The sequence below is a fragment of the Myotis davidii genome, unplaced genomic scaffold (genome assembly GCF_000327345.1).
Source record: "Myotis davidii unplaced genomic scaffold, ASM32734v1 scaffold892, whole genome shotgun sequence".
Lineage (NCBI taxonomy): Eukaryota > Metazoa > Chordata > Mammalia > Chiroptera > Vespertilionidae > Myotis > Myotis davidii.
This window is the reverse complement of record NW_006284341.1, coordinates 875,272-887,884: the sequence shown is the minus strand read 5'-3', so window position 1 is coordinate 887,884 and position 12,613 is coordinate 875,272. Positions and strand designations below refer to the sequence as shown.

At 36.4% G+C, this 12,613-nt stretch overlaps 1 protein-coding gene across 1 annotated transcript; it reads right to left on the bottom strand.

Annotated features, from left to right (window-relative positions):
* Window positions 1–5,260: 5,260 nt before the first annotated feature.
* Window positions 5,261–6,596, bottom strand: CXCL11 (chemokine (C-X-C motif) ligand 11). Its single transcript, XM_006754552.2, has 4 exons — window positions 6,489–6,596; window positions 5,787–5,913; window positions 5,604–5,676; window positions 5,261–5,369 (listed from the first exon to the last, which is right to left on the bottom strand). Exons 1-4 carry the CDS (start codon window positions 6,547–6,549, stop codon window positions 5,328–5,330), a joined length of 303 nt encoding a protein of 100 aa, XP_006754615.1. The 5' UTR covers window positions 6,550–6,596; the 3' UTR covers window positions 5,261–5,327.
* Window positions 6,597–12,613: the final 6,017 nt, after the last annotated feature.

The following is a 12,613-nucleotide window of genomic DNA, read 5'->3' as shown; positions in this document are numbered from 1 at the left end:
CCTTCCTCCTGGAATGGAAATACCAGGCAGCCATCACTGTGCTATGAGAGACATGGCACACTGTCCTTATCCTATATAATAAAAGCCTAATATGCTAAGTGTCCGAGCATTCGTTCGACCATTTGACCAGTTGCTATGGACACGCCCTGGATCAATCTGTGCACTGGCCTGGTTTCGGCCCGATCCTCGCAGGTCAGGTCAAGGGACCCCACCGGTGCACAAATCCATGCACCGGGCCTCTCGTTACTTTATGTTGTGCTAAAATACACATAACATAAAAGTTATCATTTTAACTACTTAAAAGTGTACAATTCAGTGGCATCAAGCACATTGACAGTGCTGTATAATCATCACCATCTAGTTCTAGAACTTGTTCACTATCCTGAACAGAAACTTTGTAATCATTAAGCAGTCTCCTCATTACCTCATCCCTAGAGCCCTTGACAACTACTAATCTGCTTTCTGTTTCTATGGATTTTCTTATTTTGGATATGTCATGTAAGTGGAATTATACAATATGTTGCCTTTTGTGTCTGGCTTTTTTACTTAGTGTAATGTTTTCCAAACTCATCTGTGTTATAGCATGTATTGGTATTTCTATGCTTATTGATTTTAGAGGGGAAGAGAGAGAGAGCGAGAGACAGAGAGAAACATCGATTGGTTAGGCCCTGACTAGGGATCAAACCAACAACCTAGGTATGTGCCCTGACCAGGAATTGAACCCACAATCTTTCGGTATAAGGGATGGTGCTCTAATCAACTGAGCCACACTGGCCAGGGCTCATTCCTTTTTAAGGCTGAATAACATTCCATTGATAAATACCACATTTTCTTTATCCATTTGTTTATTGGTGGGCATTTGGTTGTTTCTACCTTTTGGCTGTTGCAAATAGTGTTGTATAAACATTTGTGTACACATTTTTTTGGACAACTGTTTTCAATTCTTTGGGATTGTATTTATCTAGGAGTGGAATTGCTGGGTCATTTCTTTTAACATACTGCCCTTACTACTTTTCAGATCATATCAGTTATTTTCTGTTTACATTCAGTCCTTCTGATTAAATCATGGAAAGTCTCAAGATGACTTTCAGACATCTCACTATGTTAATTTCCCTTTTAACAAATACAGAGCAGGCCTGTTGCTTCAAACCTTTGGCATAGCTGAAATTTAGTACTTTTCATTATATTTCCTTTATTGTTACATTTTATTTCTATAGCAAGTGATAACTGATTTCACATGTATAGTTGTGAAAGTTTGCTTTTTATGTAAATGTATGTAAAGTACAGTGATACACAGAATTTGCAAAATATAATGAAGATTGATCAGAAATATGGTAAAAATGTGTAAAGGTGATATGAAAATGACTTCAAGTTTGGGAAATAGAGACTTGAGCTATGGAAACATATCCCTTCTCAGTCTTTGCCATTTCCAATTAACTTTCTATGCCATTATTAGAATAATTTATAATAACTTGGATAGGATCATTCTCTTATTCTTGAACATTTAATCCCCATTGGATAGAGTAAAATTCAAGGTTGTTTAGCTAGACATTTGATGTCCTTCATTATTTACTCCAACCAAACCAGTCTAATTATTATTTTTAACTAAGCTTATACTTTCCTAACATTGTGCATTCTCATGCCATTGCCATTCTCCTTAGTTTATATTGCCATTTAGTCATTCTATTTTCACATATTTATTGAAGTTCTGATATGTGCTAGGCACTGTACTGTGGGCTAGAACTACTGCAGTGGTTTTCTTATTGAGTTTATACTTATGGGAGAGCATAGATTAAACACAGGCATAATTCTTTAGTGACAACTGAAATAGAGTGATGGAAAAGTAGAGTGTTAGGAAAACAAATAGGATATCTATTTTAGTTGAGATTTAAGGGATGGTTTCAAAGACGACCTCTTGTTGAAAACATCATTTAAGCTGAGATCTAAGTTACTAGTAGGTATTAGCTTATTGAAGAAATGGACAGAGGGAGTAGTAATGTGCAAAAGTACTGAGGTCAAAAGGATCATGGCTTAAGTATTATGTTAATTATTTAATATGTTTATTTTGCCTGGAGAAATTTAAGTATATGGTGTTTTCTCAATAATAATGTCCTGGTCTATACAATATTACTTTAAAAATTTTATCATGTAGCCCTACCTCAAAGAATTTTTATTTTTAAAGATACACTTAAAAAATGACTGTAAATAGTCAAGTATTAGATCCAAGTCTTGAAACTATCTTGGGAACTTATATAGAAGTCCCATCCTATATAATAAAAGCCTAATATGCAAATTGACTGAATGGTAGAATGACCAGCAGAACAACTGGTCACTATGATGCACACTGACCACCAGGGGTTAGACGCTGAATACAGAAGCTGCCCCCTTCCCACAGGCCCCAGGCCGGCCTAGGCGGTTGCCAGTGGGGCCCCCGATCACCCCACTGGTCGCCCCAGAGAGAGAGGTGACCAGTGGCAGCAGCAGCAGGGGATAGGGCCGGCAAGCAGGCGGTGCCAGGAGGGCTAAGGCGGGTGCTAGCAGGGGACTATTGATCTCCCCACTGGTCACCCTGTAGATTGGCCCTAATTGCTGGCCAGGCCTAGGGACCCCACCCATGCATGGATTTTGTGCACTGGGCCTCTAGTTTCTATATAGAAATTTATGTAGATTTATGATATACTAGAGGCCCGGTGCATGAAATTCATGCACCGGGCATGTGTGACCCCTAGCCCAGCCTGCACCCTCTCTAATGTGGGACCCCTCTCACAATCCAGGACCACTGTCACCCAACTGCTCGCCTGCCTGACTCATTGCCCCTAACCACTTCTGCCTGCCAGCCTGATCACCCCCTTTCCACTCCCCTGCCAGCTGATCAATGCCTAACTGCCCCCCTGCTGGCCCAATTGCCCCTAACTGTCCTCTCCTGCTGGCCTGGTCACCCCTAACTGCCCTCCTCTGCCAGCATGGTTGCCCCTAACTGTCCTCCCCTGCCAGCCTGGCCACCCCTAACTGCCCTCCCCTGCCGGTCTGCTTGCCCTTAACTGCCCTCCCCTGCAGGCCTGGTCCCTCCAACTGCCCTCCCCTGCTGGCCATCTTGTGTCCACATGGGGGCAGCCATCTTGTGTGTTGTGTGATGGTCAATTTGCATATTACCTCTTTATTAGACAGGATAACATGTGTTTATACTACATATTTAATATGTATTTATACTTTTTATGATAAATTTATACTATTATATATCATGCTTATAATATATACCTATATTATATATCACAGTATGATACATATATGATACAGGTTATATAGATTTATATACAAATTCCCTGGGTAACATTTTGGCTTATTATTGCTTGTAGGCACCCATCAAGAAGCCAGTCAGTAAGAAGGCATATTAGGTTTTAGGCATCCTCCTTTGCTATTTACTTTTTTGTCAATTCTCTGATCAGCTTTATGGTTGGCTCTTTGATATCAATGGAAGGATACATTAAAATTGTTCTCTCTTTTCATTCTGAATTTTTATTGAGATATAATTAATATACTATACAATTCACCAGTGTAAGGTATACAATTCAATAGTTTTTAGTACAGTAGATTGTACCTGATTCTTGGAAAATTGACAAAAACCTAAGGGAGCTTGCTGGCAAGGAATACTACCCAGCCATGCCACACAAACATGTGTTAGGACCTACACTGTTTCTACGGCCAGTTTAAATAATTTACTTACTGGTAGTTTATTTGACAGGTGCTAGCTGGAGTTCAAAGTCTAGGGTAGGTGTGGCTTGGCTGAGATCTTGTTCTGATTGCCAAGAAGGGAAAGATCTCCTTCCTTTGGCTTCTCCTTTTTGGTCTCTCACCAAAACTCTCATAATAAGGGATTTGCCCCCAAGTAAAAAGGGGGTTTGGACTTAGGAAGACCCCTTAAAAAGAGAGACAAATTTTCCTTCACAACTACCTATTAAAATATATTTCTAAAAAATTCTGTGTGTTGACATGTAGTTTTATGCTTTTTAAAATACGAGGTGAAATTGTTAAAGGCATATCATATTTTTGGAAGACAAATGAGTGTCTCTGTTTTACAAAGTGTGGACAAAAAAGGGGCCGCATACTAAATCTGACAAGCTCAGAGGAGGCCTGCATAGAGGGCCTTACAAACTCGGAGACCTAAACTAAACCACATAGAATGCTCAGAGATTGAAACTTCCTAACTAAAAATATGTCATGGTAGGTAGTCATGTCCTAGGACTGAATCTTCCTTGACAGTCTTTACCATAATGGAGCCTCTCTGTTGTCCTTTTGCTGCTATGGTAACCTACCGTTGGAATATCAGAGTAATCTTCTTTTCCAGACTCCTCAGGTCACAATCTCCCACCAGAGCACAAGACCACCATGAACCCCTCATTATTTTATTTCACAGATACCGTCTCTGTGTGCCGTATTAGTTAATTGTTAACTATCCTATACCCACCAATGCAGTTGTGGTACTTTATTAGAGAAAAATGGTTTTGATTCTTTTTAAAGTAAAACTATCTTAGATATCCCTAAATTGTATAGTATAGGCATGACTTACAAAGGTAAGATTATGTATTTTCCTAAGAAAAAGAATCAGAGAGAGTAAAGGTGATTGCCAGATATGTATATATATTTATTTCTTTTCGACATTTTCTTTGGTAGACAAAAAACATTTTATATTTAAAATGTGTCCAAAATGTTGCTATAATTTATAAAAATAGATACGACCAAAACGCACAGTAAACCCACATGTCCTAAATGTTTCAAAACATATCAGTGAAAAAGTTGCTTAAATCAAATTAAGACCAGAGCTGCTAATTCAGTTATGAAATATTTGCGTTCTTACCAGTTTTCCTTAGCATATAATTTTTTCATAGTACATTTCATGAATTATTGCCTTTTTATAAACAAGATGACATGTAAGAACTTTTTTCCTGGGTATATATGTGCTATATGATTTTTGGGAAAAGAAATGTGGATTTGCATTAAAAATTTTTTTGGGGGGGATGTTTATTATATACATGGATGCTTTTGACTCATAAGATCTTGACTCCAGTAATAATATTAATGTCTCCATTTTAATTGCAGATTGTAATATGGAATGTAGATCAGGTACAGACAGATAACTTAGAAATGTTTTCATCATCACAGCAGAATAGTTATAAACATTCAGTCTTCTAGAAGGTTCCAAACTTACAAATTCTCCTATTGCACATTGCAATAGGCAGCAGAAAGTCATTTCGCTATTACAGAATTCTTATCATTTCATCATCACAGTTAAACTTGTTCTGAGTTTTTATATCCTTTTTTCCAGGACTTCAGATGTTTTGATGTTTTAAAAAATTTCTTCTTTCAACTTTCTGTAATTAGAAAATGAGAGTTTTATAAATTTGGGCTGTTCTTGTTTCCCAATGATAGTTGACATGCAAAAACATACAGCAAAAAAGAAAAACTAGCTATAACCAAAGACCCCTTATCAAAACACTTCATACAGGATCGTAGAATCTTTTCTGAAGTTGTCTATTTTATTTTTTCCCCCCAAGAGATCTGTCTTGGATAAAACATTATAAAACAGAAGTAATCTGGTAACCTACCTTTATTAGAATGTTTGCTTGCTTTGATCTGGGATTTAGGCATCTTTGTCCTTTATGTGCTTTTAAGGTGATACTGTTAAAGGAATATACAAAACAGTCTTAAATTTTGAATGGAAAAGCATAAGCAAAAAAAAACCCCAAAACGCCTCTATCATTGTCATCTTTAGCAAGTCCATTACTTACATCACTTCTACTTTGTCACAGTTGTTACTTGGGTAAAATACAGAGATTTTCTCAATATCTGCCACTTTCACTGCCTTGACTCCAGGACGGATGCAGAGACAGCGTCCTCCTTTGAACATTGGGAAACCTAAAACAGATCATAGCATCAGTTACTAATGGATCTGATTGCAACAGCGGACCATGGTTTATAATTCTGGTGAAGAATGTGAGCCAAGTTTTCATTAAGGATAAAGATGGTCATTTGTCAAATAGCACTTGACACTTCTGTTACTAGGAAAGGAGCTTAAGTAATATATTAGTGATTTTCTCTTTAAATTTGTAACCAAATCGTTAAAGAATAGATGAAAGCATAAAAGAAATCTTGGAGATCAAGCTTATTTGCCTTTTGCTTTAATGCTCAAGAATTTTTCCAGGATGCTAGTAACATTATTTCACAAAAATCTTTTTAACAGACATTTAAAACTATTGCTAAAGGCTCTTGCCAGATTTTGTAGCCAAATGCATTTCGTGAAATTTATCATCTCTAGTTTCAATAATCATCTCTAATGCCTCAAACATTTCTTACATTCTCTGTCAAAGCTGTAATAATTTCTAATGTGTGAGGTTAAGTAAAAATTTAGTATCTTTTAGGATAAAAGTGGAAAAAAAGAACATTTGAAAAATTAGAAATTTATAGGCTGAGAAATAAAAAGTATCATATACCTTGAGCAATTGTAGCACAGAATATCACAGCCAAGACCATAGCCATGCCCTTCACATTCATGTTTGTTGCTGCTGCTTTAAATTTGATCTCTTCTTGGAGGGAGTAGAAAAGCTGAACATAGAAGGGAATTCTTAGTTGGCATAGAGAGGGCATTTTATATACTAGCAATCCTTAATGGCGACAGGAATTTCCCTCCTTGAGTCATGCTCCTTTCTTGCTTCCCAGAGTTTCTGTTTTGTTCTCTTCTAAATATCACTCTCCCTTCCTAGTTGTTACAGTGTCGAAAGTAATACTAACACGAAAGCACTTTTTACTATAAAGAGTAAACAGCCGTGCATCCAGATAGGAAATAGCCTTCTTAAGGTGTCATTTCCTAGAAATGTATTTAATTATTGGATTACCCCTGGGCAGTGGAATTCTGATTGCCATTCTTTTTTTTTTTAATTCAGGAAGATTGTCTTCCTGTTTTCAGTTCTTTCACTCTCATTCTTCATATAACTATACAAAAGAATATTTTTTAAAAAAACAAACAATTTTTAGCATTTTACTTTTGCTTTTAAGTCCAAACTCTTATCATTTATACAAGTCCTACATTATTTAACATGAAATGACTTTTATTTAACCTTATTTATATTTTTGGCAACTATAATTGCATGTCTAAAGAAGTCTGCCTATATACTTCTGAATTTATAGCCATTTCTTTTTTTTTCTGTTTAAATGTGTCCCATTTATTTATTTTTTATTGTTTAAAGTCCTTTATCCATTTTGAGTTTATTTTTGTGTATGGTGTAAGTTGGTAGTCTAGTTTCATTTTTTTGCATGTATCTGTCCAATGTTCCCAACACCATTTATTGAAGAGACTGTCTTGACTCCATTGTATATTTTTGCCTCCTTTATCAAATATTAATTGAGCAAAATGGCTTGTGTTGACTTCTGGGTTCTCTGTTCTGTTGCACTGGTCTATATGCCTGTTCTTGTGCCAGTACCAGTACAATGTCTTTATACTATAGTTTGATATCTGGTATTGTGAACCCTCCAACTTTGTTCTTCTTTCTCAAGATTGCTACAGCTATTCAGACTCTTTTTTTATTCCAGATGAATTTTTGGAGAATTTGTTCTAGGTCTTTGAAGTATGTCATTGGTATTTTAGTGGGGATTGCCCTTTAGTCCACAGGCTGATGCTTTGTCCACTGAGCCAAACCGGTTAGGGCTGTCTATCTCTTTTTTGAGCATCCTGTAACTTTCTGAGTACAAATCCTTTACCTCCTTGGTTAAATTTATTCCTAGGTATCTTAATTTTTTTGTTGCAATGGTAAATGGGATTTTTTTTTTAGTTTCTCTTTCTGTGAGTTCATTATTGGTGTTTAAAAAAGCCATACAAAATTATTAACTTCTGGGTGTTAATTTTGTATCCTGCTACATTGCTGAATTCATTTATTAAGTCTAGTAGTTTTTTTGATGGAGTCTTTAGGTTTTTCTATGTACAATATTATGCCATCTGCGAATAATGACAATTTTACTTTTTTTCCAGTTTTTGGTTTGTTTGTGAATCCTCACCTGAGAATATTTTTTCCATTGCTTTCGGAGAGAATGAAAGGGAGAGAGGGAGGGAGGGGGAAAGGTGGGGGAAGAGAGAGAAACATTGATGTGAGAGAGATGCATGGATTGGTTGCCTCCCACACTTGCCCAGACCGGAGTTGGGAAGTGAACCTGCAACCCAAGCATGTGCCCTTGACTGGGAATTGAACCTGAAGCCCTTTGGCGCATTGGCCGATGCTCTAACCACTGAACTACCAGTGATATTATTTTTGCATATTTAACAGTTTTTATTTTATATATATATTTAGCACAGCTATTTAGCACATAAAGCTGTATGAGTTGTGGATTTAAAAAAACCCCACCATCTTATTTTCTTACGTAATGTTTTTATGGCTTGTGTTCTAGTTTGATGTAACCCCTGCTTTTTATCTTTACCTTTTCCTCTCAAGCTTTCTAAATCTATTTGTTTTAAGTGTGTCACTTGTAGACACTTAAAAAAAATCAAATCAAGGGATTTTAATAGGTAAATGTATTTACTGTATAATTAGAAGATTTTAAAAACGCTTTATTGCTATTTCCTGTCGTTATGTTTTCTTACTAATGTTAAATATATTCCCTTTTACATTTTTATGTGATTTGAAAGAAATACATAATTTTGTGTTTTGCTAGTAATCTTTAATTTTTTTATGTATAAACTAGGACTTGATTCTATGTCATATTGTTTTAAATAGGCATAATTCACTTAGCTGGGGTGGCTGGGTTAGAGCATTTTCCCATGCACAGAAAGATTGTCAGTTCGATTCCCGATCAGGATACATATCTACTAGTAGGTTGCAGGTTCAATTCCAGGTGGAAGCACATACAAGAGGCAACCAATCAGTGTTTCTCTCATACATTGATGTTTCTCTCCCTCTCCCCCCACCCCCCCCTGTTCTCTCCCTCCCTCCCTCCTTCCTTTCCCCTCTCTCTAAAATTAGTAAGAAACAAAAAAGTATCCTCTGGTGAGGATTAAAAACAATAAATAAATACATACATAAATACATAAATAAATAAGTAGGCATACTTCAAATTTTATAAAACATGAACAGACTTCCTTTTGCTTTCATGAATTACTATTTGGCTGGGTAGAAAACTTGTGGGCCATAATTTTCTCCTTCAGAACTCTGAGTATGTTGTTTTATTGCCAACCATTACTACATAATATTGTACATGTATATAATATGGTACATAATATTTAAAAACATCAGAAACTAGTTCCTCCCCACCCCAGGTCCTTTGGACATACACAGACATTTTTCACCTAATCATTCCCATATCAGACTATTCGCGGTCTCTAATTTTTCTGTGTTTCTAAATATTCTAGGAGGGAGTAGGGGAGAAGACAGGGCGAAGAAAAATCCTCACCTTCTTCTTCCTGTGAGGAAGACCACCAGCAGTCTGTAGGGAGGGTGCTGCTTCTGCTTGTGTATGACCCCAGAAGACGGCTCTTTCTACCCATGTGGATGCAGCCTCGTCTGCTTTTCCTCAGAGCTGAGTTGCAGTTTGGATGCTGAGGAAGGTTTATTTAGTTCTTCACTTCAAGTCCTCAGGTAATAGATCCAAAATTATGCAGAGTTGGGAGAGGAACTGGTTTTGAATTTTAATCTTTTCATCTCATTTTTTAAAAAAAATATATTTTATCGATTTTTACACAGAGGAAGGGAGAGGGATAGATAGTTAGAAACATCAATCAGCTGCCTCCTGCATGTCCCCTATTGGGGATCGAGCCTGCAACCAAGGTATGTGCCCTTAACTGAAATCGAACCCGCGACCCTTCTTCAATCGCAGGCCAATGCAGGGTCCACTGAGCAAAACCGATTAGGGCTCACCTCATTTTCTTGAACAGTACAAAAAGTGAGCCTAATTAGGCTCTGGCAGCTGCTAATATGGCCACATGCTTTGTTCTTCCTTAACACTCTCCTTCGTTAATGTCTCCTCCCGTGTCCTGCCTTAAAGTTTACTGGAAAGCACCACCCTTTTCCACAGTAGATAATTTGCTCATTCATTCATTTAACAAATATTTATTTTAGGTTCTCTTACATGCTTGGCACTCTTGAGTATTGAAGATAGAGCTTCCTTTTTGTGTCTTGCAAATTTTGCAGCTTTCTAACTAACTCATAGTAGAAGATAGTCTGCCTGATTTCTGCTGTTTCTGTAGATGTGTGTTTTCAGGACTATGAGTTGTTCTGGACTAAATACTTTCTAATATCATGTGCGGAGAAATAACTTCTTTCGGAATATCCCCTCATCCAGTGAACTTGAGGAACCTTCTTCCTCCTGTTCATATAACCTGGTTCCTCTAGTTTTCTCTTCCTTTAAGTTGTGATATCTTCAGGAAGCCTTCTTCAAGACATAAAGATTTCTTCTCCTGGCTTCATAGCACTTACTGTTGTATAGCTTTATCCAGTAGAAAATATAATGTGAGCCTAATGTGAGCCACATATTTAATTTTAAATATTCTAGTTATCCACATTTAAAAACTAAAAAGAAACAGGTGAAATTAATTTTGATAATATATTTTATTTAATCCAAAGCATGAAAAAAGTATTCCAGTGTGTAATCAATAAAAATTATTAAATAAGATTATTTTAGTTCTAAGTCTTCAAATTAGACAAGCAACATTGTAAATGCTCAGTGTTGCTCTAGCCAGTATGGCTCAGTGGGTAGAGCATCAGTCTACAGGCCAGAGGGTCCCAGGTTTGATTCTGGTCAAGGACACGTACCTTGGTTGCAGGTTCCTTCCCTGGTCAGGGTGTTTGCAGAAGGCAAGCAATTGATGTGTTTTTTTCACATTGATATTTCTGTTTTTCCCTCTTTTTTCCACTCTCTGAAAATCAATGGAAAAAAATATCTTCGGGCGAGGATTAAAAAAAAAGAAAAAATGTTCAAATGCTCAATAGTCACATGGTTAGTGGCTACCATATTGGATAGTATAGGTCTAGTTTTTCATTTGGCATGTGCATATTATACTGCCTTGACACTTAATTTTAAAGAAAGAAGGGATGGAGAGGAGAGATACTATGCTTTTTGTTTTGTTTTAGAAACTTTTCTAAGTCTCCCTAATCCTTTTGTTCTTTTCCTCTTCACTAAGTCATTATATATACTTCATTGTTCTTTCTCTGATTAAGCAGGACAAAGATTAAACTGCTCTGTCTTTTTAGTAGCATTTGCCAGATCTCTTGTTGTTTCTGGAGTTGGACTGTTTCAGGTTCAATGACTCAACCAATTTTTCCCTTGAATTTAAAGGAGAATCTCGGGAAACTAATCTAGTTTCTATAATTAATCAACAAACTCTTCTAAGCTTAAATACCCTCTAATCTGTGAATCATCTGAACTTTTAGTTATGATCTCAAGTTATCCAATTAATATAGACTTTTCAAATGTTTCAAGTGTTTAAAATATTTTCAAGTGGGAAGAGATTAATGCAAAACATTTAGTTTTAATTCCCAACCCACCATTCACTAAGACTATAAAATATATTTATTACAAAAATAATAAGTAATATCAAGGATATTTTGTCTAGTTAAAGTAGTGAGAAGTGGGTTAGAAATGGAAACTAACATTCCTATTTATTATAAATTACTATTACTTAACAGAATCCTATTGTTTTGTTATTATAGAGGGCTGATGACTCACTCCTAGGGAAGAGGTTGTCATCCATGTGATAAGCACCTAAAATAATGTAAATAGACTGAACAGATTGAGTAGAATCCTTAACTCTTAAAAGTGCAGTAATATAGTACCTGAGGCTCTGTCATAAAGAGATTAGTACATTTGGGGAGCTGCCAGTGGAAATTTTTAGGGGCCTTTAATGGAATACTATTTCTGTGATTTATTTCAACATTATTTAAATACTCTTCTCCCAAATCAGACAAATCCTGCAGGATATATACAAGGCAGCCATTAGGCACCAGAAAATCTTGGAAAAGGTTGTAAAAACAATTTTAAAAAACCATTAAGGCTACAAAAAAAACCCCATTAAGGTATTAATTAATTGTGCATATTTCATTGCTATTTGAAAGCATTCCAAAGAGCGAGTGCATTTTGAATAAAGATGTTTGAGTCTATACTTGGATCTGTTTCTTGTACTTTAACATAAGAAGACATTTGTGAAAGCTGTACCCTGCTAATGCAATTTGGTATTTGAGAATGAGATGTACCAGAGCTCACATTTCATAAGGATGATTTCATCCTTGTTATGTGCTACTCCAAACATTGTAGTCTCAAGTGGATGCACAAAAGAAAGGCCGATTTTCAGTGGCCACCGTCACTATACTGACCTTTCCATGCTTGAGAGAGCCACTGCCAGCCATCTACCTTTCCTCCCCTTGTCAAAATGCCAGAAGGAATGAAATCAGAACCTTGGCACACTTGGATGAATGATTACTGAACTCTGTACCAAATTTCTGATGTTAAAGGAGAGATAGATATCTGTACTCTGAAAGATGAGACAAAGAGAAGAAATAAGCTTGTAGCGTCCAGTGATGGAAGATTTGAAAAATAGTTACTGACAATTCAATTTACTTGGATTTAAAAATGCCTGTAC

Coding starts and splice junctions, on each gene's coding strand:
- CXCL11 (XM_006754552.2), bottom strand. CDS start 6,549: ATGAATGTGAAGGGCATGGCTATGGTCTTGGCTGTGATATTCTGTGCT. Junction 5,914..6,488: donor CTGTGCTACAATTGCTCAAG/GTATATGATACT, acceptor GATCTGTTTTAG/GTTTCCCAATGTTCAAAGGA. Junction 5,370..5,603: donor AAGCAAACATTCTAATAAAG/GTAGGTTACCAG, acceptor TTCTAATTACAG/AAAGTTGAAAGAAGAAATTT.